The sequence below is a fragment of the Centropristis striata genome, chromosome 4 (assembly GCF_030273125.1).
Source record: "Centropristis striata isolate RG_2023a ecotype Rhode Island chromosome 4, C.striata_1.0, whole genome shotgun sequence".
NCBI lineage: Eukaryota > Metazoa > Chordata > Actinopteri > Perciformes > Serranidae > Centropristis > Centropristis striata.
In genome coordinates, this window is record NC_081520.1 from 5,279,172 (window position 1) to 5,306,061 (window position 26,890).

At 40.7% G+C, this 26,890-nt stretch overlaps 1 protein-coding gene across 3 annotated transcripts in view; it reads right to left on the reverse strand.

Moving 5' to 3' along the window:
• Positions 1-4,796: 4,796 nt before the first annotated feature.
• Positions 4,797-26,890, reverse strand: part of fam131ab (family with sequence similarity 131 member Ab) — a 33,775-nt gene continuing 11,681 nt past the window's right edge. For all 3 annotated transcript variants that reach the window (XM_059330747.1, XM_059330746.1, XM_059330748.1), the window contains 4 exons: positions 19,819-19,912; positions 19,510-19,692; positions 12,128-12,259; positions 4,797-8,784 (listed from right to left, as the gene is read on the reverse strand). In XM_059330747.1, the coding sequence (XP_059186730.1) occupies positions 8,144-8,784; positions 12,128-12,259; positions 19,510-19,692; positions 19,819-19,912 (1,050 nt within the window). In that variant the 3' untranslated portion in view covers positions 4,797-8,143. The remainder of the gene's footprint in view (positions 8,785-12,127; positions 12,260-19,509; positions 19,693-19,818; positions 19,913-26,890) is intronic.

The window sequence follows — 26,890 nt, forward strand, 5'->3', positions numbered from 1 at the left end:
TGTGGTTGGAGCGGTTACCTGGCCCATAGAAGCCGAGGTGAAGCAGGCGAATGGTGAGACCCCTCCACCTAGTGGGTGCCCCGAAAATCGTCTGTTTGTTCCTGTTAATCTGCGCCCACAGGTGATTCACTGGGCTCACTCGTCTCTGCTCACCTGCCATCCGGGTGTACGTCGGACCATGTTCGCCATCGCACAGCGGTTCTGGTGGCCGTCCATGGAGCCGGAGGTCCAGGAGTACGTTGAGGCGTGTCCTGTCTGTGCCAGGAATAAGAACTCCTCCAGAGCCCGCGCAGGCTTGCTGCAGCCTCTCCCCATCCCGTCCCGGCCGTGGGCGGAGATCTCCATGGATTTTGTCACGGGGCTCCCGATCTCCAGAGGTAACACTACGGTCTTAACCGTAGTGGACAGATTCTCTAAGATGGCACATTTCATAGCTTTGCCTAAACTGCCGTCTGCTAAAGAAACAGCTGAGTGTATGATGAACAATGTGTTTAGGATCCACGGATTCCCTCAGGACATTGTGTCAGATCGGGGGCCCCAATTTATCTCACGGTTCTGGAGGGAGTTCTGCAAGTTAATTGGAGCTACTGTTAGCCTCACCTCGGGGTACCATCCAGAGGCTAACGGCCAGACGGAGCGCCTCAATCAGCAGCTGGAAACCGGCCTCCGGTGCCTGGTGGCACAGAATCCAGCGTCTTGGAGTCAACACCTGACATGGGTCGAGTACGCCCACAATTCCCTTCCCACCTCTGCCACCGGTATGTCCCCCTTCAATTGTGTGTTTGGTTACCAACCCCCTGTCTTTTCTGAATCTGAGCCTGAAGTGTCGGTGCCCTCCGCCCATGCCCTAGTCCGCCGCTGCCGCCGCATCTGGGCAGCAGCCCGCCAGACACTAATCCGTCAAGGGGACAGAGTTAAGAGAGCAGCAGATCGCAGGAGGAGACCGGCTCCTGCCTATCAACCTGGCCAGCGGGTGTGGCTCGCTGCCAAGGAGCTGCCGTTGCAGGTGGAGTCCCGCAAACTGGCTCCACGCTTTGTTGGTCCATTCCCCATCTCTAAAATCATCAATCCAGCAGCCGTGCGCCTCCGTCTGCCCCGGTCCCTCAGAGTACATCCCACCTTCCATGTCAGCAAGATTAAGCCTGTCAAGGAGAGCGTCATGGTGCCGGCAACCAAGCCACCCCCGTCTCCCCGAATGGTCGAAGGGGGGCCTGTTTATGCCGTAAAGAAGCTGCTGGCAGTGCGCAATCGAGGTCGGGGCAGGCAGTTCCTTGTGGACTGGGAGGGGTATGGCCCAGAGGAACGACAGTGGGTCCCAGCCAGGTTCATCATGGACCCTGACCTCATTCGAGACTTTTATAAAGAACACCCTGAACAGCCTGGGCCGTCAGGTGTCGGCCCTAGAGGGGGGGGTACTGTCACACCGCGGTGAGTGTTTTGTCAAGTTGCGTTTTTGTCCTGTCTCTGTCTTGTCAATTCCTGTTTTATTTTGAAAAGTAACTCTCCTCTCGTTTCAGGTCACTTGCCCTTCCTCATGTGTCTCCAGTCTGATTGTCTTCCCTGATTCCCTGATTGTGTCCACCTGTTCCCCATTACCCTCATGTGCTTATAGTCTGTGTCTCCCCTTTGTCCTGTGCCAGTGTGTCATGTCTTTTGTCCGCACCACTAGCTCTGAACCACAGTATTGCCACAGTCATAGTCTTGTTGAATTGTTACTTTTCCTTAGCCCTCGTTAAGAGTGATTTTTTGTTGGCCTTTTGCCCCTTTTTGCCTAGAATTCTCCTCAGTTGAGTTTTGGTATTTTTCTTAGTTTCTCCCTCGTTTTTAGAGGCGCCTTTTGTTACCTGTTGCTCCGTTTTTCTTGGACACAATAAAGACCTTGTTTTTTCTCAACTACTCTGCATCCGAGTCCTATTCCTGGGTTTCCCCTCCGTGTCAATATATATATATATATATATTATAAGATAACAAGACACATATATTAAAAATAATCACATGACAGCAGATTTGCATTTTTTGCAAAGAACAATAACAATATTTTATTAACTTGAAATAATATCAGATGCAGCAAACAAAGATTCATTTTTCAAATCCAAGGTGGCAATATTCAAATAATTACATTCAGCCAAAAGAGGAAGAAAAGTATTTTTAGAAAAACAGAAGAAAAAAAAAGACAGGATTGAGATTTCCGAGGGAGAAGGTTGAGTGTGTGTGTGTGTGTGTGTGACTGATGCTGATGGTGATATGCAACCCACTTGTGATGTGGATGGAACAGTACATTCATTTTGGGTCATGTTTATTCCTCATACCCTGCTAGTTCAGCGTCTCTGCTGGGTGAGATGTATGGCTTTGCTCTCTGAACTCTCACAAGCCTCTTTTCATTGTGTGTGTGTGTGTGTGTGTGTGCCCGGTGTCACTGTGTGCACCCATATCCCCCCCGAGGATTGTGGGACGTTTTAATTAAGACGATGGAGGCTAATGTGGGTTAAACACAGACCATCTCTCTTAGTGAAGATTACACTGCTCTACTCAGGTCCTGCAGCAGTTTTCACAGTCTCAGTTGTGTTCACAGGTTTTGTCTTAATATTCACCGCTGGGGGGCCGGTGGTGTGGTGACAGCAGTCCCCGGGCCCTTCAGCTTTGTTCTGAAATGTTAAGTAGGTTATAGGCGATAGGGGCGCCTCCACCAACTGAATATTCATACGCCCTCCTGCCTTGACACTGTCCAACAGATGTTTGATGTCTTTTTATAGCGTTGGGTTCTCCCGTCACTATCGCACACAATCACACAGAGAGAATCTGGAGCACTTCTCTCTGATAATTATCCAATGTCAACGCTTGCCTGAAGCAACAAACTACACTGCCCAGAGTCACACACACACACACACACACACACACACACACACACACACACAGAAAGAAACATGTTTCACTCTAAAGACATCTGTCTCACTCAAGGACAGCTGGGTGTTCTTCTGTTATTGGGTTACAAAATATTAATCACTTCCGAACAGAGAGTGAGGAACACTTCCCTTGATCACCCATTGCTTTTTCTGGGACAGCTAACCTCAAAAGATGTGATGAGGAAGAGGAGGAGGTGGAGAGAGAGGAGGAGAAAGGATAGTGCAGATGGAGTGAAGGGGAAAAAGACACGAGGGTGAAATAAAAAGACAGACAGGAGAGATACGCATCTCCTGTTCGTCAGGCGGTTTTGTAATCGCGGGCTAATTGCCTGTCGGCAAAGGTAGCACTCAGATGTCCTCTTAGTTACGTAATGAGCCCCCTGCGGGGATGGATGGGAGGTGGGAGGGAAGGAAAAAGGGAAGGACGGAGACAAAGAGCGGTAGGAGAGGAGGCTGAGGGGGCAGGAAATGACAGGACAGAGACAGAATGATGGAGAGGGGAGACATTCATTAGGCTGTCTGTGTGTGTCAGCGGGAACTCTTCATTTTCTATTGTTATGAGGGAGAAATGTTCTCACAAGTATAGAAAGATGAGAAAATCCGCCAAAGTCACTTTGACGGAGAGGTTAGGATTTAGGGGATTTTGGGGGTTCAGATTAGATTTAGGATGGGTAAAGGTTAAAGAGGACATATTCTGCTCATTTTCAGCTTTGTACTTTATTTGTACTTTGTTTTGTTTTTTACTAGAACATGTTTACATTCTTGGGTAACACTTTACAATAATCATCATTTATAAATGGTAAACGGATAGTTTATTAATGTTTAATCATCATTTATAAACCATATATCGGCCATTTAGAATGGTAAATACATCATTTATTAATGTTTAACGAACTAAATCATTTTTAAATCATAAATAGATGGTATATTAATGTAAGTTTATAGTTACTTTACCATTAACAAACAATTCAATTGAAATTAATAGTTCATTAACAGTTTTAGTTGCACTCATAACATTTTAACACCATATTAAGTATGTTAATGATTCTGAAATGATTCATATACCTTTAAGAAATTGGTTGAAACATTTAACGATTAAATATGTATAGCACTTTGTAAATGGTTAATCATTGGTTTATAAACCATCTATAAACATCACTTAGTTGGTTATTGTAAAGTGTTACCCATTCTTGTTCTTGTTTAAATACATTATTTTCTCATACTGTCAGTCTGAATATACCTCTGTTCACCCTCTGTCAGGAACACTCTGTTTGAGCGCCTGTCTCTTTAAGTCTGACTGAGAAAGCTCAGTCTGCTCTGATTGGTCAGTGGATCTGGAAGAAGGTATACCTTGTGAAATCTTTCTGCAGGAAAACTTTGCTAACACTTGGTTATTGAAAGTAAAAGGGACTTTAACCAAATCATAATCTTCTCCTGAATGTTTATGTTTGGTGCCTTAACATAAATTATACCACAACTAATACGACTAAAGCTTTCTGGTAGAAAACTGTATCTCTCATATGCTCAAGCCATGGGTAGAAATAATCAGATGGGTACTGGTATATTCTAATTATCCCCTTATTATCCCCAAAAAAACTGACTGGTTTGTTTTCTATCACTGAAAAGGAGAGCTTTTCATGATATGTCCCCTTTAAGACTGAATAAATGAACATCAGAAGTATCACAATAAAAATACACGCATGGTGTGAGATAGACAACAGGACAGCTGTGTGAATGAAGAACACATCACACCAAGGTGCCCGTCCTCTGCTTCTCACACGCATAGTTGCACAACCAAGCACCATGTCTCACACACACACACACACACACACACTGCATGGGGAGAGGGTGGAGGACAGTCAGAGAGACAGGCAGACAGGATGCTGTGGTGGGGGCACACACTCTTGTCGCCCCGCCAGGACAAAAGCACAACCTCGCCTCACCAGCATCGCCCAGCTTTTAATGTCAAGCAAAAGGACAATGACGTAAATCGTCCCACTGTAACCTCCAGCCACAGACACAGAAGGTGCAGAGGGATGTTTAGTGCCTCTGTCAATCACATTTCATATGAAGTTACTCTGTCTTTATCATGCAAAAAAAAAAAAAAACAGGTATTTGACAAAAACGTTCCACCGTGGATTGAAAAATCTGAGAATTTGGGAGTCAACACTGCAACCAAAAGTAGCTGCAAGTAAAATAAATTTGGGATTGCAAAGTTGCAATACGCATGTCTATTGGCCAGTCTCACTCAGAGTGACAGCTGGGTTACAAAAATCCCTCTCACTTTCACTAATGTCCCTCTGATCAAGACTGAATCAAGACATGAATTACATTTTTCAGCATAGGTCCCTCTAGGGTTGTCAAAAGTATCGATACTCAAAAAAGTATCAATACGATACTCATTTTCAAAAGTATCGATGAAAAGTGTTATTTTCTCTCTTGAAATTCACAGAATGAAGCACAGAAAAGACGACTTATCAAGCTTGCCTAATATACTGCACAGCATACAAAATATTGTTTTAATTGTTATTTTTTGTTGTATTTATTTATTTTTTGCACTACCTCAGAGCTGAAGCTTTGTTATAGTTGCAGTTTCTTTTTGCACAACTGTTTTTTATTATAAATATTTAACCTGTGGTTCTGTTGCATTTTTCTTGTTAAACATATTTCTGTTAAATTTTGGAGTCTTTGTTTTTATCAAGTATTGAATATTTTCCTGAGTATCGGTATCGAGTTAAATATCTTAGTATCGTGACAACCCTAGGTCCCGCCCACAAGGTTGAGCTCAACACCAAGCAAAACTTTTGGATTAAAAAGCAAAACTTTTGGCTTTGTAAACAGAAGTTGATTTGGAATAATACATTTATAATCACAGTTTTACACATTTTATCTTGCAGTGTTGATAGTTTTGCTCTCAAATCTATGAGCAGTGTAGAAGGCTTTGTTCCAAAACAAATTGTGTTTATTTCATGATAAAGACAAAAAGTAACCACATAGTTTTAGAAAGGTTTTACTTGCTCGTTTAAAAAAGGAGAAGGAAGCCAAGCTATGGCCTAAGTGACAGCATGGACATGTGATGATGATGATGATGATGATGATGAGGTTGGGAGGTCAGAGGTGATGAATGAAAGGCACAGCTTCAATGGTTCCCCCTGAGTTGTCGCTGTCTTTTCCAACTTTCCTGACTGGGACTCTTTACTTTCTTTTAGTTCAGAAGTCCGATTTAGCAATGTCATGCTGTCTGTATTTTCAAAATAATTTCCAGAATTATGCACTGCATGCTTCTTTTTTTTCTTTTTTTAAGCTCCAGCACCAGTAAAATCCAATCCAATGAGAGCTCAGCTACACCAGACACTGTTTTAAAGGGAATCGCTGCATTGGAGGGGTTTTGGAATGGATATACAGTGCAAGCTTACGGAGCTTGCTGACATCTTACAATACACACACACACACACACACACACACATTTGCTCAAAACATCAAACATACACACATTGAGGCTTTTCTAATCAGTCAAACAACTTTAAAGAAGGATGTGGGGACTGAATCTGTGCTTTCATCATTGTAGAAAATAACTACACACAAGTTTTTTTCTACACAAACGCACAAAAATGCACACACACAAGCGAACACGGAGGATGGTAGACGTGTGGTGTTATGCATGCGGGTGGGATGCATTGATGCTCTGGTCCAATGGGATTTCCTGAGTTGTATGAATGACCCTCTGGGAGAACCTCAACAGGACTCCTCATACCGCAATGGAGATGGGAGTTTCTGCATGTGTCACATAAACATGCTATTTTGCAAATATCATAAAAAAAAAGGGAAAGTATAGAATAAAAGGCAAAGCTTTTCAGGAGACAGTATGCGAGGAAAGAAAGAAGAGCATTTTTGAAATATTTGGAGAGAAAAGAAATCAAGCTCTTCATGAGGATCATGACAAATGCAATAACAAACTGTATCACAGTATCCTCTTTTGAAATAAAAAACAAAATAAAAAGTTCACATTTGTATTGTTGTTTTTTTTCCAGTAAACTATATCACACAGTGATAACGAAGAAAAGGAGAAATCTACAGCCACATTAGCTTCGTGCAAAAAATCACATACACTGGCACGCCGCATAGGCAAAGAGATCAAAGCAAGACAACGCATACAAAAATATAGAAAATCTCCGATGCAACTCATCTCTTGACAGAAAAAACTTCTGTCTTCTCCACCTGCGCCACTTTCTGCCCAACACCTATCAACCGAAGGGTCACTTCTGGAACATTCTGTCGAGTGTTTGTTGTCGTCGCTGCTGTGTCGTTTTTTTTAAGACAACCAAACTTGTCGTGTCTTCCATGCAGGAATCCACAGAACCTCAAAAATATCCAGTAGCTATAGTTAGATCATTATGGCAGATGTCCATCATAATGACGTTTGGAATAATGTGAACAACAACATGTTTGAGTGATAGAAAACTAGTACAATAAAAGCATATCATTTCTGTTATATCATTTGTGACAAATCTTTTTTCTTTTTTAAACTTTGTTATTTTAAAATACATACTATGCCCTGTCACTTTGAAGACATTCCAGCATTTGCTCATAATTGGTAGTGACAGGGTTAAATAGTTTGGCATACTCAGCAAGCCATGCCCGAAAGGATGCTATTTTGTCTCTTGCAAAGGAGGGGGAAAGGGAAGGAGAGGGAGCTAAGGGGAGGGTCCCAGGATGCGGTGTCACCCTCTCTCCCATTGGAGACGCTGGGGAAGTGGGCGGGGTTATACAGAACAGCTGAGATTGCAAACCGTGCTCAAGACCGGGTCAGCCCATCGATTTCAGAACTTGCAAAACACATGCAAAGATAAGTCAGAGTTTTGGACTCAGTCATTCTGTCTGCCTTGTTGGTGGCGTCCGTCTTTAGAGGCGCTTCCCAGGTAGGGACGGAAACTGCGCGCGTACGTCAGTGGACTAGCAGGTCCAGCACTTTTCACACTGATAAAAAAGATTGTTTGGACGCCTTCAGAGAAAATAGAGTTGACACATCAAACGGGGAAGCAGTCACGAGATGGAAAGGGGGAGTTGAAATGCTGCAAGTAAGGCAAAGACGGATGATTTATGCTTCAGTCAGAGGGGGGGAACAGCATAACCACGGTTCAAACTTTTCAGACGCCATGGTGGAGAGGGGGAGTTGTTGCAAAACAGAAAACCCTCCAATGAGCTTGGAGGGATTAAACACTGAGGTGAGATGAGAGGAGTCATTGGTTGTTTGGCTCTTCTGCCCTCTCCTCCTCCTCTTCATCCTCCTCATCGAGCGACACAACCCCAGAGGACGCCACGTCGGAGACCCTCCTGCGTGGGTCGTACTCCACTCCGTTGCCCTCCGCCTCCACCTGGCACAAGGGCCTCTCATAGTCCTTGCATGGGGTGTCGTCGTCCTCGCCGGGTGACAGGTACGTCTCAGAGTAAGACATGGAGTAGCAAGGAGAGTCCTGACCCCCACAGGGCCTGATGCCCCGCCCTCCCCCCCCAGCCAGGCTGTGGAAGCCGCAGTCCCCCCCACTGCGCCCGCTCTGCCCCGCCCTCTGAAGCCGGGCCAGCAGCAGCTCCTCCCCTCCCTGCAGCGCCGACAGAATCTTGGCGGCCAGCTCTGCGGCGCTGCAGGAGTGGCTGCCGCGGTGGCCGCTCAGGTCACGGAGAAGCGGGTGGTGCTCGTCCAGGCTGCAGAGGCTGGAGCACAGGGTGTCCGGGGAGCCTGCCGTGGGGGAGGCCTCTCCGCTGCCGCCTCCCTCTCCACCTCCTCCTCCTCCGCCCTCCAAGCAGGGCCCTCGCAGGCCCAGGTGTTGGCAAAGCTGGCTGTGGATCAGGTCCTTCAAGTAGGGCGGATATGATGACACATCTAGAGGGAATAATACAGACTGTGAGCATTACGTGTTGAAGGAGAAAGAACAACAATAAGAGAATATGTAAAGAAACTATAGTTTTTCCTGTAAGGTCACTGTGTGGTTGCAGCTTCAGATATAAGCTGGAATTACAGCAGTAAAACTTTAAATATAGATAGTACTGGAAACTTAAATTATGTGTTCACACTAGGGCCGGGACTTTAACGCGTTAATTAAGATGCATTAATTACACAAAAATTAACGTGTTAAAAATTGACGCATTTTAATCGCACTTATTTTTGCACCACGGAACGTTTCTCACTGGATGAGTTTCAGGCGGACCGATTATACTGGAGCACCAACTAGCGTTGATGAGTTCAGACAACAACAAACCACAGTGAACATGAAGGAAGAAGCTGATGAGACCTTTGGTTGGCCCCGTGGATGATGGGACATTTAGTTACTAAAAACCAACGGATGGAAGCGTCGATAAGAGCATGGTTGTGTTGCTATGCAACAAGGAATTCGTATATCACCGCAGCACATCGAGCCTCAAGTATCACCTCAATGCTAAACATATAGCAGCTAGCGGCTAGTGTGGTAGCTAGAGTGGATTGTGTTTTACTTAAAAAAAACAAAATATTATAGTTTACAGAAGGTCTACCTACCTAAAGGCTACCAGAATGTCTGAAATGTACTATATTTCTAAATATGCTATTGCGACACTTAATGGCAAAAATTGCACTGGTCTGTTGGACTTGAACTTAAGCTTATGTATTCAGTCACTATTCAATGGTATACTAAAAATCCATGTGAAAAAAATTACTTCTCACTGTTCTCAGGTCAAATATTTATATGCGATTAAAATGTGATTAATTTTGATTAATTAGTTACAAAGCCTCTAATTAATTAGATTCATTTTTTTAATCGAGTCCCGGCCCTAGTTCACACCAAACGCAAAGGAAATTTTTACCGCCTGACCGTATTGGGATAATTTGTATTCAGTAATATTACTTGCGGGCCTGTGGCGATACCAACATCATTTATTCCTGTCATCAGCCATGGCCAAAATAACCACTTTTGCTGCTTTGTTGTGGAAGATACATCGAAAAACCAAACACCTTTGTGTCTGGGTTCATTGCATCCAGGAAGTGCACACAGCTCAGTGAATTTAACCGCCTTCGACTGCCTCTGGATGGCTTCCCCTATCACACACAGCAATTTGTACCCAAAATAAACAAATTTTGCTTTTGATTTAATTGCAATGAATGGATCAAAAAAGTCTGCAAGATGACAAGCAAACTACTTTTAAAAGGTTTGCTTTATGAGTGGAGTTTGGCTCAATCAGGAGAATCACAACACTCATAGACTTTCATACAAATTAGATTGTTGGATTTGCAGCATTCACACTGGATGACACGAATGACACAGCTTGCGTCTTTGCATTGAGTTTGTATGGAATTGCACTGCAGGAAAAATTCATATTGTAATGCTGTGAACACACCATTCCATTTTCAGTACTAGTGGCACTAATGGGTCTCAATTTTGTTTGTATATATAATGCTTTACTAACATGTGTGCATGTCAATAGTTTGATACTCTTCCACAGATGGAGAGTTGGCAGCAGTATAACAAGAAAGATGGGAATGCACCAGCAAAAGGCTGGACAAGATGCCTGCCAGCTAACAAACACAAATGTAAGTAGGTTTTAAAATAAAAAATAATATTTTTTTTGCTCTGATTTTGCAAAAGGAAGCCAAAATGATATGTATCAAACATTATAAGTTAATTTTAGGATGTTATGAAAAGGAATGCCTGGAAAATAATAATTAATTATTTACCACAAAAAGAATGAAAAAGACACTTTTAACTGCATAACAAGAGTGTAGAAAGGACTTTTTTTTCCAAATACAGTGTATGGGAAAATGAAAAAATATCAAGATATATGTAACAAATAAAATAAGTTGATGACAGTCATGCTAAACAACCTGCAACATGAAAATGTGATGTGATGGAGAACTAAATGATCATATTTGCCTTTGCAGAGAAAGAAAACAGCAGACAGAGAAGCACTACAGCACAGGTTTAATGCAGAGTGGATTAATATCACATACAGGCTGCTTTGTGTGTAACTCCATTCACTAAATGGCCTTTGCCAGAAGGTAAGAAGCCATAGATGGAGATCTGAAGATAAAGCAGCAACACTGAGCTGAATGTTATTAGCTGCAGTACAGGTTATTGGTGGTTCAGTGTAATCAAGATGAAAGCTCTGGTGTACACACACACCCACGCACGTACACACTGCCATGGTCAAATACACTCTGTGTATTTATAACCCACTCACACACTATCCTCACATAGACACTGTCTCTGCAGCAAAGGAAATGATATTAAAGTTGCAGGAGGCATATCAAATTGCGCCGAGGAACAAAAAAAATGTTGGGTGAGGATGAAAACTAGGGCACTGGGACAATGAAAGATACAGAGGGAGGGAGGGAGGGAGGGAGGGAGGAGAAGAGATGGAGGAGGAAGAGGCTGTGTGATGGGCTATTAGAAAGGAGGGGGAAACAAATGTGATTGTACAGGTAAAGTGTGTGTGTGTGTGTGTGTGTGTGTGTGTGTGTGTGTGTGTGTGTGTGTGTGTGTGTGTGTGTGTGTGTGTTCTTGTACTCCCTACATAGTGGGGACCGGAACACGTTTTTAACCAACAGAGTGAGGACAATTTTGCAAAGTGAGGACATTTCGGCCGGTCCTCACTTCTTTTTTTAAGATTTCAGACTTTGTTTTAAGGGCTCACGTTACAATTAGGTTTATGTTTAAAAAAAGATAATTAATTAACTAACTGAAACTGTAATGTGTGTTTACAAAGCTAACTAAAACCAAAAAAAAAATTGTGAAAATGTCCTCCGTTTTCGTCTTTGCCAACTTTTTTCATACATAATGAAGATGGATAAGACAAAGGAAATAAAGACTAAATTAACTGTGACCTCTTTTAATCTCCCACCCAACAAATACCCAATTACAAAAAACTAAAACTAGTAAAAATTAAAACTAAAACTAATGAAAAATCCAAAACTTGCTAGGGAATTCACCATTCCAATGAGGGTCCTCACGAAGATTGAAGTACAAGAATATGTGTGTGTGTGTGTTCTTGTACTTCCTACATAGTGGGGACCGGAGCACATTTTTAACCAACAGAGTGAGGACATTTTTGCAAAGTGAGGACATTTTGGCCGGTCCTCACTTCTTTTTTTAAGATTTCAGAATTCACCATAAATAGGGAAATAGAGAATTCACCATTCCAATGAGGGTCCTCACGAAGATAGAAGTACAAGAATGTGTGTGTGTGTGTGTGTGTACCTGTGCTCTGTGTGGTGGGCTCGTTGGCAGGCAGAAAGTCTTCGTCATATGAGTCATCGTTGGACTCGTCGCCGTCCACCGAGGACCAGGCCCTCAGCTTCGCCTCCGCTATGGCAAACTGCTCTGCCACACCTGCACACACAAACACACAAACACATAAGACACACACGCTAGTACATGGTTGGCATGGTAACAAGGAGGCAGTGGGCCATTGTGGCTCCATGTCATGTAGCTGTTTCTGATTGGCAGGTCTGGGCGAGGAACAAAGTGCACAGCGTAGTATTAGAGAGTGGACAGAGAGAGCATTCCCATCACAGCCAGTGTTCCTCAGTGATGCACTTAAGATGGCTGTCCCTGAGTGTGTGAGGGTGTTGTTATGCAGGTTGCATTCCTGCCAAGAAGTACAAAGAAGATCCAAAGAAAGGTCAGAGAAAATCACTGGAAATGCCAAGAGAAACACACAGCGTTGTGAAGTCCACAAAAGCACCGGCACATGACGCCTTCATGATGTCACAGCAGCAAAGTGTTTCCTGCCGTCAGCTTCCCTTTAAAGTACAGACTTTAAACTCCATGCCAGTTTTTGTTTGATGATGATAGGCCAAGTAAAACCAGAGATAAGGTCAAATATGTTTAGTATAAAAATATAGAACTAGATGTTCTCCTCATTTTACCTCTTATATGTTATATTTGTACCCAACATTGAAAATTCTTCATTGAGCATGATTGTGTTTTGAAAGTATGTATATAAATGTTTCTTTTGGGTTCAAAATGTTGATCCAGCAAGTCAAAGTGAAACAACTGCGATTAATTGGTAAATGAAAAATTAATGATCACACACTGACACATGTGCGTAGAGAAACAGGGGAAATGATGAATAAAAGCCCGTCTCTAACATAAGTCCGTTCTCTCAGCAGTCGAGGTGAACAAAGACCCCTGGCAGGGTTTCAGATTTCACAGTGTCGGCTGTTTGTGTGTGTGTGGTCTATCGGTCCGCCTTTCCTGTTTTATCTCCCCAGTCACATCCATGATGCAGACAGAACATTACAATAAATGCACCTGTCAGTATAATGCAGTCTAGTACAAACAGCCACAAAGTATGTGGAAAGAATAAAGGATCAAAAACTAAGAAAAAGATTTTTTAATAGTGCAATAAATTAACTAAATAAGATAATCACAAGTAATCAGTATTGAAGGATTCAGCCCTGAAGAATTTGAATAATGAACTTTTGTGTGTGTGTGTGTGTGTGTGTGTGTGTGTATTATATACACTGTATATACATTTATTTATAGACATATGTGCATCATGATACTAGACTCATTTTTTCTTTTATTTTCCTTCTTTTTATCATTGATATCTTTATTTTTCAATCCTTTTTATTATTATTTTCATTATAGAATATATTAACATTGGAGGAATGTTATAAGAATGACAGCACCATATGTAAGTAAATTCTCTATATAAATAAATGTTATTATTGATTAAAAAATAAATAAATAGAAAAAATAATCAACTTGATACTTGCATATTTGAAATCCATACTTTTTTGATCCAGAGTTATATATGAGGTTTATTTATCTGAATTCATATGCATATAAAACTACTTCAACCGCTTTTTGAAGCTTGAAATACAATTTTGGCCAAAATCCATTTTGTGTGTGTGTGTGTGTGTGTGTGTCTGAGGTGACTCAGCATGTGCCAGAACCAATAAGCCACAAAGTCCAAGTGACCAATCAGCAGCAATCATCATCAGCAGCCGGCCAATCAGAGAATAAGACTCGCTCTTTCTTTTCCTCTTCATCTCTGTGCTCAGCCTTGTCCACTTCCATTCAGTCCATCTGTTTTGTATTCGTCCCTGTTCTTCCTCTCTCTCCTTCATGTCACGCCTTTCTTTCTTTCGTCCCTCTCAATAAAACGCTCTATCGACTCACCTGACTCTCCTCTCCTGCGCTCGCTGCCTTTTCTTTCACCGTGCACTCTTTCAGCCTTGTCCCTCACTTCTCATTTTGATTTCTATCTCTCTGAATCTCTCTCTCCTTCGTCTCATTCTCTTCGTGTCTCCTTCTCTGAATCTCTCTGGTCAATGCTCAGTATTCATGCGTTGTCTCCCACAGAGAGAGATCGATGCTCTCATTCATCTTCCACTGTAGCTGGGCTCTGAACTCTGCTCACATCCTCCAGCAACCACAGTCATGCAGGCTGCTCTTTAGTTCTCTTTTGAAGGCCTCTTTTAATTCGTTTAACTCGGGAAGAAAGACAGACTTCTCCTGCATACATACATGTTTATGTCCCAGGCCTACACTGCAAATAGCCAACTTGTATTTTTTGGCTTAAAACAGTGATTTAATCTGGTAAAACTTGGAAATATAAATTATTGACATTTAGGGCAATAATGTAAGTTAGCACAACAAAGGAAGCCAGTTGTCTGCTCAAAAACAAGTTGGTGAGTTGTTGTTACTTATATCTTTAAGTTTGGGGTTCACAACAAGGGACAATAGTTCTGCTAACTCTTATTTCTTTGTTGTGATATTCGGTCATTAGCGAAAGCTAGCGGCTAACTGACGCTAGTGGCTAACTGGCGCTAGCGGCTAACTGGTGCTAGCGGTGCTGCTTGTTACAGCTACAAGAGTAGCCATTAGCGTATCAATGCTAACTCAAAATTGTGGTCACAACATTAGCTAACATTCATAGCAGCGTTACAATCGTGCCAGAGAAATTCAGAGTTGAGCAAACTCAAAAACAAAACTTAAAATATTTAGTTTAATTGTCCAACTTAAAAAATTTTCGAAGTTTGTTGCCTTGAAATTTTGAGTTCACCCAACTTTTCTTTTTTTGCAGTGTACATACTGCACATAAATGCTCCAAACAGGGTTTAAGAGAGTGTACACTAGAGGTAGACCGATATATCAGCCGGCCAATATATCGGGCCGATATTTACGTTTTTTACTTGTATCGGCATCGGGAGATACGTGCGTGCGTTCACCGATCAATGATCCCATTTCACTGAGCCAACAGCAGGCAAGGCTCGGTGCAACATCTGCCATTCTCTGGTGAGCTGCTGCTGATACCGGAAAAAAGAAAAACTCATCAAATATGTGGATCATCTGAGGCGCCACCACCTCCAGGCCTAGAACAACATACACATTGTTCACTATCCAACTGTTGATATGTTTTGTTTGTTTTGTTAATAAATGTTTCTTTTTTGTTTAAATTGAAACTTGTGTAACATTTGTTATCATTGTGTCATTTTAATAATGTTAATGGAGGGGAAAAAAGGCAATATCGGCTTCAAGAATCGGCCCCAAAAAATCGGCAGCACATATCAGGGATCGGTTAAGGCTGATGTCAAAATAATTGGTATCGGCATCAACATTTAAAAACCTGAATTTGTCAAATACTAGTGTAGACATACACAAAACCTCGAATGTCTACATAATATGTCCACTTTCTCATTCAGACCTGTGTTACCTGATATAAACAGCATCAATGGATGTTCAGGAATCAAAGTCGCATTCAGTGGTTCAGATAGTCATACCAAAAGTTCCACTGTATGGGAAGGTGATTTTTTGGAGACAGGGTTCGATAATATTCAAATAAAATGGTAAAAAACTTGGAAAAAAAGATTTAAAAAACTGTATGTAAATCTTAATCCCAATCACAAACTGAGTTTGTGACCCAACTCTGCAGAAATGTGTTTAGTATAGAACTGAAAAATGAAAAAGACGTTCTCTCTTTTTCTGTCGATGTTTTTAATTTAAATGTCTGGAAGAGCTCAGTAATAAATCTGTCAAATTGTATTTTAGTTGCTTTTAAAAAAATATAATCATATCGATTGCAGGTCCCTGAATTGAATCGAATCAAAATCATATCGGGCAGACTTTGTGATATCAGCAAATATTGTATTGTTGTATTGATGTAATATTGTATCAGGATGAAACTTGGTATTTACACTCCTACTTTGGGAGCTTTGTTGCACGTAACACCCCTTTCTCTCCCCTCATTTCCAGTCTGCCTCTATGCCAAAAATTAAGAAAAACTAACGCAACTTTGACTACTTACCAAGGTTATTATAGTTAATGAAAACTAACAAAATAACGAAAAATAGAGTTGAAAAAACATTAACGTTCACTGAAATCTAGTAATCTATCTGGTTTTATGACTTAATAAACTTATTGGGGCTGCGATGGATCAGACAAAGAAATAAATGAAACATTTATTGTGACTTTTTTGAATCTCGCACCCAACAAATACCCCATTACAAAAAAACTAAAACTAACACTAAAACTAATAAAAACTACACTAAAACTAAGCATTTTCCCCCCAAAAAACCTAGCAAACTCACTCTAAAAACAAATTAAAACTAACTGAATTTGAAAACAAAAAATCACAATGAAATTAAAACTAAAACTAATGAAAAATCTAAAACTATTATAACCTTGCTACTTACTTTCCCACTTTAGATTGTCCAACAGGCCTGTCTGCTGCTACAGTGTAAACCTGCACCTCTGCTACATTACAGTGCACCAGCAACCTTGGAACCATCTGCTATCAGTCTGACAATAATTTAGTCTCTGGGGGCAACGGCTAATATTTCTGTGTGGTTCTGGTGTAGCCAGTGGATATCTGGAGAACAGATATTAGCCAAGACTTCCTCTTCAGTGCTGCGATATTTGTTTACAGCCTAGTTGAACTGGATTGTTTTTCTGCACTGCAAAAAAGGTGTGTCTAAAAACAAGATAAAAACACTGAATCTGAGGGAAATTATCTTGCTGCATGGACAGATAATTTCACTTGACAAGATTTATTAAATTAAGATTGTTAACTCTAGAAATAAGCATGTTGAACGCTTAAAATAACAAATAACTCTTAAAACAAGATAAATTATCTAACACTTCTAAATCTAAAGGGTTTTTTTATCTCTCTGTGCCTCCTCTGTTCTCCTCTCTCTTTTTTTGTCCCTCTTTCATATCTTACTATTTACATGACTTCTTTTTGTGATCAAACTCAGTATTCTTTGGTTAGGACAGTGCTTTCAAAATCAATCGTCATTTCATATATTCTAGTTTTTAACAGCTCTGTAGATGAGCTCTTCAGAACTGTTTGAACCTGGGCATTGCATGCACGTAAAACACTTATTTCATTGTCTTGCCTTATTGCAAATGGTACATAAACAGGGTCTAAACCTTAGCAATGATTTCTGATACTCCTTGCACCCTTTTATTTAATTATTAGTGCAAGTTGACGAGCAGTGAAGTCCAGTTCATCGCTGCTTGCAGCTTTAATTTATCTTGTTTAAGAGTTAATTTCTTATTTTAAGCGTACAACATGCTTATTTCTAGATTTAACAATCTTAATTCAATAAATCTTGTCAAGTGAAATTATCTGCCCATGCAGCAAGATCATTTCCCTCAGATTTAGTGTTTTTATCTTGTTTTTAGACACACCTTTTTTGCAGTGCAGACATTTCTTTTAAAACTGCTATTAAAAAGCTAAATCATCGTCAGATGATAGCCAATGGGTTCTGAGGATTACAGCCACCTCCACACGGACTGTTTACCTGCATGCAACTAAAGCCAGCTCAAGCATGATTGGTCAATACCAGTCACAGACTGCAGAAGGGGACCAGAAAGCTTCTAATTCCAAAATCCTGTCCCGTTGCAGACAGATTCTACATTCATAAGCAGATATCTGTTTATAGAGATTAGTGCAACAGAAACTGGAATACTTCCACTATCATACACACATACACACACATGTACTTTAAGCATATTCTCTCTCTCACACTCTGTCTCTTTCATCCACACATACTGTGACATAAGCCTCTCTGTGTCGGTCAAGGCTGGCAGCCAGTTTCATGCACTACGGAGACACACTGCAGGATTACCTTCAAAGAATGTGCGTGTGTGTGTGTGTGTGTGTGTGTGTGTCAGTCCATCAATAGGACAATCCCACTTGCGTTTTCAAATCTCAGGATGCCTCCTACACAAACACTAACCGTTATGTTGTACTATAGCTTGTACACTCACTTCACACATTGGCACACGCTCACTGTATATACTAACATGCTCGGTGACATTCACGCAGCGTCCAGTCACCCACAGTAACACCATCACAGGGCTACAAGGAGAGAGTTGGCAAAAATAAAAAGAGTCAGCACAACCCTCCCTAATGGAGCTGACGCACAGTGATGTAAGCGGAGGAGACAAGGAGAAGTATAGTTAATGTCTCCCCGACACTTTACTGCTTGTCAAATTGCACTAATTAAATAAATAAAAGGGTGCGAGGAGTATCAGAAATCATTGCCAAGGTTTAGACCCTGTTTATGTACCATTTGCAATAAGGCAAGGCAATGAAATAAGTCCTTTACGCCCAGGTTCAAACAGTTCCGAAGAGATCATATAGAGCTGTTAAAAACTAGAAGATATGAAATTATTGGTTTTGAAAGCACTTTCCTAACCAAAGAATACTGAGTTTGATCACAAAAAGAAGTCATGTAAATAGTAAGATTTAAAAGAGGGACAAAAAGAGAGAGAGGAGAACAGAGGAGGCACAGAGGAAAATCGCTCAGTCACGGTGGCACTAGCCAGGAGCAAAACCTTACTGTGCAAATTAACCTTGAGAGTCTGCATTGCAGGGAGCGAGCGAGAGAATGGAGGAGAGCAGGCGGGAGGGACAGGGTGAGAAAGAGAAAAAAGAGGAGATAAAGGGAGGGAGAGAGAGAGAGAGGGGACAGGGAGAGACATCAAAAGAGGGGACAGTGTGAATAGGATGAACGTGGTAATGAACAGAGGGGGCAGGAGTGAATGAAAGAAAAGTAAAAGATGAGGTGAGTGAGTAAAAGATAAGAGGAAACAGATGAGCTGCGGGTGAACGGCGCTCTGAGAGGAACAAACCATCTGGATGTGCTGAGGAGAAGAGTTCAGCATTTGAATGCAGAATCTTTATATATATATATATATATATATATATATATATATATATATATATATATATATATATATATATATAATTTTGAATTTCATCAATTTTTTTGCAGACTTTTACTTGTAGTGGAATATTTTCACATTGTGGTATTAGTACTTTTACTGAAGTAAGGGATCTGAAGATTTTTTCCACCACTGCTCGCTTCGGCCTTTTACACTCGTAATGTCACTTCTGCCTTTGCGTTCTGCATAATTACGATGGACACTAGAGGGCGCCACTAACTAAAAATGTACATATAGTCCATTTTAAACTGTTTTACTAAGTCCTCTGGTCCTTGGTGTGCGAGCCACCTATTCAGTGTATTTGTTTTCAACTGGTCTGTGCACAATCAAGCAGAGCAGGGTGTTTCTCTAATGTCATGTAATAAAAAAGTTGCACAAACAGACAACAGAAGTCTCACCAGCGGCAAAGCGTGCCTCCTGCTCTCCCTCAGTGAGGTCGGAGTAAGAGTTGAAGTCTGATTCCAGGGCTGCTGGAGTGTCTATGGGCTTACACCAGCCTTTCCACTCTATCAGGTGGGCCACTCTGCCCTGAGCCATGGCTGTAGGCTTCGTCACATGGTCCTTCACTACCTGGGAAATACCTGCAGAGAAAAAGCTGGAGGTTATGCTACAGCATGATGATTACACATTTTTTACAGGATGGACGAATACAAATATAATGCTTGAATATCAGCTGCATGAAGTTTTATGTTAACTGTTGAACTCACCATGCAGGGAAGATCGCGCTAATGCAGCAATCTCTTGAATGGTGAGAGCTCTTCTTGATTTTGGTAACATTTCAATGGTGTCGTCAACATTCACCTGAAACGACAAGACAAAGAAGTGTGACTCAGGGGAAAACTCTGCAGCAGCTCAGCTCAGCATGAATGTGAGCCAGCGTCTGAATACATGGTGACTCACAGGAAAAGACCGTGTTGTCTTTTCATGGAGAGGGGACTCCTGTGTTCACAGCACTTTAACAACTTCAGTGTACTTCAAGGCCTTGAAAAGTGAAGAATGCTCTCTTTACACACCAATAAATGATTTCAATGAGATACAAGCTGTATGCCAACAACCAAAACGTGTATGTGCATGCATGCAAACACGCTCTGTGACGTGTTAACCTAGTTATGTCAACATTTTGGGAAACACAATATTTCACTTTTTGCCACAAGTTAGATGAAAACAATACCACTTTCATATCATTAATTACCTTGTTGTATCGCTTTTGTTTAAAGGTACAATATGTAACTTTTCCACACTTAAATGTTTACACATGACTCAACTGATTTTATACACTCTGTTGAGTTGTGTACTTACAGTATCCAAAATATTGCCAAAATCTTCAAACCCAGAGAAGTCAGTCATTTTAATCACATTTTACTTGGGAACCTGTCAATGACGTCATATCCTCTTCTGCATGTGACAGTGTTGTCGTTGTCTGTCTGAAGATGTCAGAAATTAACTTTTTCTGCAGTTTTAAACCTCATTTTTACAATCTACTTTTAAGATCTCGGTCATTTTTAACCTGAGTAAATATTTTAGTCCTTTGGCATTTGGATCCTAAGTTATTAAAGGAAAGAAAATAAGCAAACATTAGCAGCAGCTCTGCTTACAGCCCCTCTGTGACATCCTGTGTCCATTGGAGAAACACTAATTATTTATGTGAAACTGCTTCAGTATTTTAATCACCAAGTTTATTTGTTTTTGGGTGGAGGAGACCTCTGTGGATAATGTGTCTCAAAAATAAACAGAATATTTAGATCTTAAGTCATAAGAGAAACAAGCTGAGTCTTAGCTCGGCTTGCAGCCTGTTATGACTGTGGTCATTATTATAGTTATTGTTTAGCAAACTGCGTTTGTATGTGTGCCCTATGTCTTTGTTTTCCTTTTTTATATGCAGATTGGAGTGTGCCATAGCCGTGGTGTGATTGGTTGAAAGGTTCCACGCCAGGGCCGGGATTGGCTGCAGCCGGAACCACCTGGTATAAAGGGAGCCAAGATGGCGGCCGTCGGTGGCAGCAGGCATTTCCTCATTCTCCTCGTCTCCCAACCGGTCCCACTTTCGTTTGAGTTAACTTGTGGTTTTGGATATAATTCCCTTATTTGAGCAGTAAGGGTGGGATGCTAGGTTTTGTTTCTGGTTTTCTCCTGTTTAAGTAGGTAGGGAGGTAAGGATTTGTAACTTTTGTTTTGTCAGGTAAATTTCTTATTTTTAAGACAGGATTGTTTTGTTTGTTATTTTGGCTCCTGGACGTACTTTTGACACCGATCCTCAATGATGAATCCTGACAGAATTCTTTCGCGGTGAGCAGAGAAACTACCATTGTCCTACACCGCAGCAGGAAATTACATAATGTGAGTTTCACCTAAACGAAATGTTGTGGCCACTTCTTCCATACTTCCTGGCCTTTATGTTCAGCTAATTGTTTCTTTCTTATGTCACACATCTGACTTGCATATTACTGTAATGTAAGTAAAAGAGCAAAAGAAAAGTGGAAAATAAAACCAATTAGCCAATGATACTGCTGGTTAGTTGAAACCACATGTTAACGAAAGGAGCCTGTTAAATCTGCCTGCTGGCTAATGAGCACACTAATAGTGTGTTAGTGTAACTGAGATGACTCTTCTCAAGCTACAGCTGGAGAGAATGTTACTGCATCTACAGACAACAAGACATGGAAAAAATAAGAAAATGCACTGCAAAAAAGGTGTGTCTAAAAACAAGATAAAAACACTAAATCTGAGGGAAATGATCTTGCTGCATGGACAGATAATTTCACTTGACAACATTTCTTAAATTAAGATTGTGAAATCCAGAAATAAGCATGTTGAACACTTAAAATAAGAAATTAACTCTTAAAACAAGATACATTATCTAAGACTTCTAAATCTAAAGGTTTTTTTTATCTTGGTAAGAAACAAATAATTGTTAGTGCACTCTGTTCATCGCTGCTTGCTGCTTTAATTTGTCTTGTTTACTTTAATAATTTCTTATTTTAAGCGTTCAACATGCTTATTTCTAGATTTAATCATCTCAATTTAAGAAATCTTGTCAAGTGAAATTATCTGTCCATGCAGCAAGATCATTTCCCTCAGATTTAGTGTTTTTATCTTGTTTTTGACACACCTTTTTTGCAGTGTGCACATCACTGGTTCAAGATTATCCAATGTATATGCACATAGTCAGTTCCCAAGTGGGCTTCTCCAGTTGTGTAAATATGCAAGTAATTATAACAGGGAATCTTCTTGAAAGGAAACTGATGAGGCTCTGTGTCCAGACAGCTAGGTAGGTAATTTCCCCCACAGTGAGTTAACAGAACCAGACAGTAGACAAAAGATAGACCCCCTCCCCCTGGTGTGTCCTCCATCAAATCTGTCTGCTCTGTAAAGTCAAACCACAAAGGGAGTATCAAGTGTTGACAAGTTCCTTTGTCTGCTAACTCTTTTTATAGCCCTACCTGTACTCACGTGGAAAACAGGCACGTCAACAGCAAAGGCCGCATGCTGTGCAGACGCCACCGTGTTGTTACTCAATATGGGTCAGCACACTTGGGTGACTGAGCAGTCTGATGATGGTTTTAGGCAGACAAGTACATCTCAGCAGGTACAGATTGTGTCCAGTCCTCTCTGACGCTCCGGTTTCACCTGCTTTCATTTAGAGGAACAACACTGAGCTACTTCACTCTCAAGAGCAAGAGAACCTCAGTAGTAAACGTAACACTTATACGAATTGTTGAGTCATTTTGAATTTAAAGAGGTTGTTCACCCACCAAAATACACATTTTTCCTCTTCCCTGTAGTGCTATTTATCACTCTAGATTGTTTGGGTGTTACTGCTATATTCTCTTGAATGTAATGGAACGAGATGACACTTCCCTTTTGGTGCTCAAAGCGGCAAAACTATATATTTGAAAAACTCGGTAACACTTTACAATAACCAACTAAGTACTGTTTATAGGTGGTTTATAAACCAATTATTAACAATTTATAAAGTGCTATATACATATTTAATCTTTAATTGTTTTCAACCAATTTCTTAAAGGTATATGAATCATTTCAAAATCATTAACATACTTAATATGGTGTTAAAAATGTTATAATGAGTGCAACTAAAACTATTGATAAACTATTAATTATAACTATATACACTATACACTATAAACTTACATTAATATACCATCTATTTGTCATTTATATATGATTTAGTTATTTAAACATGAATAAATTATGTATTTACCATTCTAAATGGTTTATATACAGTTTATAAATTATGATTAAACATTAATAAACTATCTGTTCACCATTTATAAATGATAGTTATTGTAAAGTGTTACCAAAAACTCAACAGCAATATCTGGGGCTGCTGTGGCTCAGTTGGTAGAGCTTTCGTCCAGTAACCGGAAGGATGCTGCGTTCATCGGTGTGTGAATGAATTCCCAATGGTGGCAGGTGGCACCAGTGTGCCCTGGTAGCCTCTGCCACCAGTATGAATGTGTGTGTGAACGGGTGAATGAGCGTAGTGTGTAGTGTAAAGCGATTTAGATAAAAGCGCTATATAAGTGCACCCCATTTACCATCTCTTTCTAGAAATCATAACCCGGTTACTCAAGATAATCCAAGTGTTGCCCTCAGTTACACTGAGGAACTATTTTCTTTCTTCTGAACTACACCGACTCATGACAGCGTGAGATGTAAACATGAGGCATTTTTGAACCAAACAGTTCTGGGGAGTCCTTCTGGGAAAATGAATATTTTACCCTTAAAATGATTGTGCATCAAAGAAGATAGAAGAAAACTTCAGTTTTTCTTATGTGCCTTCATGATGAATAGAGAATCCAAAAACTGGCCCAAACATAGTAGATCCTTAGTTAAACCTGACAGTTTATTATCAGTACAACAATATCAAAACATCCGTTTCAAACTCTCTCACCACTAATGTGTAATCCAAGTGTCATTTATCCAGTCGTATGTTCAGTACTTCCCTAACATGTGCATTTTCGCTAACATTATACTGCCACTGCCACCTCTGGATTACTCATCCTCACTCTCCCAGACTTGCTAAATAAATTGTAGGGTTTTGGCAAAGTTACATACAATACAATACAGGAAGTAGCATGCATATAACTAGATAAACCAGACTGGGATTATACTATATAAATGGATGTTTTGCTATTTCTGAACTGGGCCTCCATTTACTGGAGTTAATTTATTCTGGTTTTTGTTTGTTTGTTTTTTTTGCCATTTTTTTGGTATTTAATTTACCATAAAGGCACACAAGACAAGAGTTTTCTTCATAAATTCATGGTCACACATGGTGAGTCATTGATACACACAGGGCTATCTCAAGGGTGATGCATTCTTTGAGCTAATCTCCACAAAATAGCCTGTCATTGACGAGCAGAAGCATGCTTCCTTTTATACTGTTGGCGAGTGGAGGGAGAAAATAGTTGAAACTGAGCACAACAAGGCCTGGGGATGAGTAACCGGGCCATGGTTTCTGGTAAGAGACATCGCTTTTGAGTTTTTCAATCTGTTGTGGGTTTTTTTAGCTTTGAGCATCACTTGAAAGGGAAATGCTATCTGCCACCGATTCCATTACATTCAAAAGAAAGCAGACGTCAAAACAATCTAGATCGATAAATAGCACTACAGGTAAGAGAAACAATGTATTTTTGATCTAGGAGTGAACCGTCCCTTTAAAAATACCTGTTTTCCTTCCTTTCATTAATGAGTCACCACTCTGTACACTGCAAAAAAAGTGTGTCTAAAAAACAGATAAAAACACTAAATCTGAGAGAAATGATCTTGCTGCATGGACAGATAATTTCACTTGACGAGAGTTCTTAAATTAAGATTATTAAATCTAGAAATAAGCATGTTGAAGGCTTAAAATAAGAAATTAACTCTTAAAATGAGATAAATTAAAGCTGCAAGCAGAACTGGCCCGAGCAGAGTGCACTGCAAATGATCTGTTTCTTACCAAGATAAAAAAAACTTTAGATTTAGAAGTGTAAGATAATTTATCTTGTTTTAAGAGTTAATTTCTTACTACTTTAAGCATTCAACATGCTTATTTCTAAATTTAACAATCTTAATTTAAGAAATCTTGTCAAGTGGAATTATCTGTCTATGCAGCAAGATCATTTCCCTCAGATTTAGTGTTTTTATCTTGTTATTAGACACACCTTTTTTGCAGTGTACAGACCATGTACATCTGATCTGCAGTGAATAAGAACACGCCGGACAGGCTGATGAAGTTCGATCCTCCTAGAAGCATCACCCTGACCTTGTCCTGTCAATTCCACTTAATAGCAACAAAATACCAAACAACCGACAACAAAATAGTTTGTCAGAAGGCCCTGCAAGAGCGAAGGGGAATCCCAAGCATGTGATGGTATCAGAGGCTGCCGCGAGGCGCGATAATCCTCTTGTGCCACAGAGCAGCTCACAGATCAGAGGGAGGATAATCTGGGGGAGATGTGACATACACCCTCGAGGAGGGGTAGACAGATATATTGTGTTGCTCTCTAATTAAAAAATCACATGTCAGACAGTTAATGTGTCCACCCACAGCTGAATATGTTTTATTTGTTTTCAAATAGTTGCCCAGAGAAATCATTTTAGTTTGGTGTGGGAGGATTTTATACACCTTTAGGGATATCCTGTCTCACCCAGCCTAATGCCTCCAAACTTGATTTCTATTTTTCAAGTAGACTACCATGTGAAGGCCTCAGAGACATTTCCACCCTGGCAAGAATGCTGTCTGGAAATACAACTTGTCACTTTGTGAAAATGATCTTATTTAAATTCCCCCTGCAGGCATGTTTTCAAATCTGTAAAAATACTCTAATATATTATTTTTAAGATGGTTTCCCCAAATAAAAAGTGAAGAAAAAACTCTCAAAAAGGGCTGCAAGCACATCTACTCTGCTTCCTTCACTTAGACATTCTGGATCTGGTCCAGCTGCGCCAGTACTAGGTTGACCAAGTCGGCAACTAGCAGAATGGTAAGGATAGTTATCATCTTCTCAGTCACTTATGTTGTTTGTGAGCTTGTAACTGGCAGTTGTTGAGACATTAGAGCAGGGGTGTCAAACTCTGACCCGCGGTGTAATTTTATTTGGCCCGCGAGGCAATACCAAATTATTATATTATTATTGTACTATAAAAGCTGACCCGCCGGTATTATACGGCGCATTTATCGCTAATACTACAAATCCCACAATGCCCTGCTGTTTTGGCGCGTCAATCAGTACAGGACCCAGAACTCTGTGACAGTCGTCATAGCAACCTCAAGGGATATGACTGTCATTAACTTGCATTGTAGCGAAATCCGTGTCAGTTTCACGGAAATTTGAGTGATTCCGTGGCTATTCCACGGATTTTGAGTTAAGCGAAATCTGTGGCTATTTCACGGATTTCTGTGAGACCAGGTTCTTTTTATGGTACATAAACATAATTTTTAAATGGTGGGAGCCTTTCAGCATTACATACAAGTATATCACTGTCAGCTTTTAGTCCATCCGTGAGCTAGAGCATCACCTCGCCACGCAGCTCCACTTAACAGCCCCGCTGGCTCCCGGCTCTGCTCCCCTCCCTCCTCTGCTCCCCCACTGCCCTACTGAACAGCAGAGCGAGCACAGAGGAGGACATGAGCAGCACTCAGAACAGGCCGAGTGCTTCAATTAGACTGCAACATGCAGCACGCTCATCAGGCAAGACTTGTGTCTCTCGTTACAGATATTAAGCCCTCATAACAAAAGCAATACAAACACACAAACAGGCATGCATAATGTC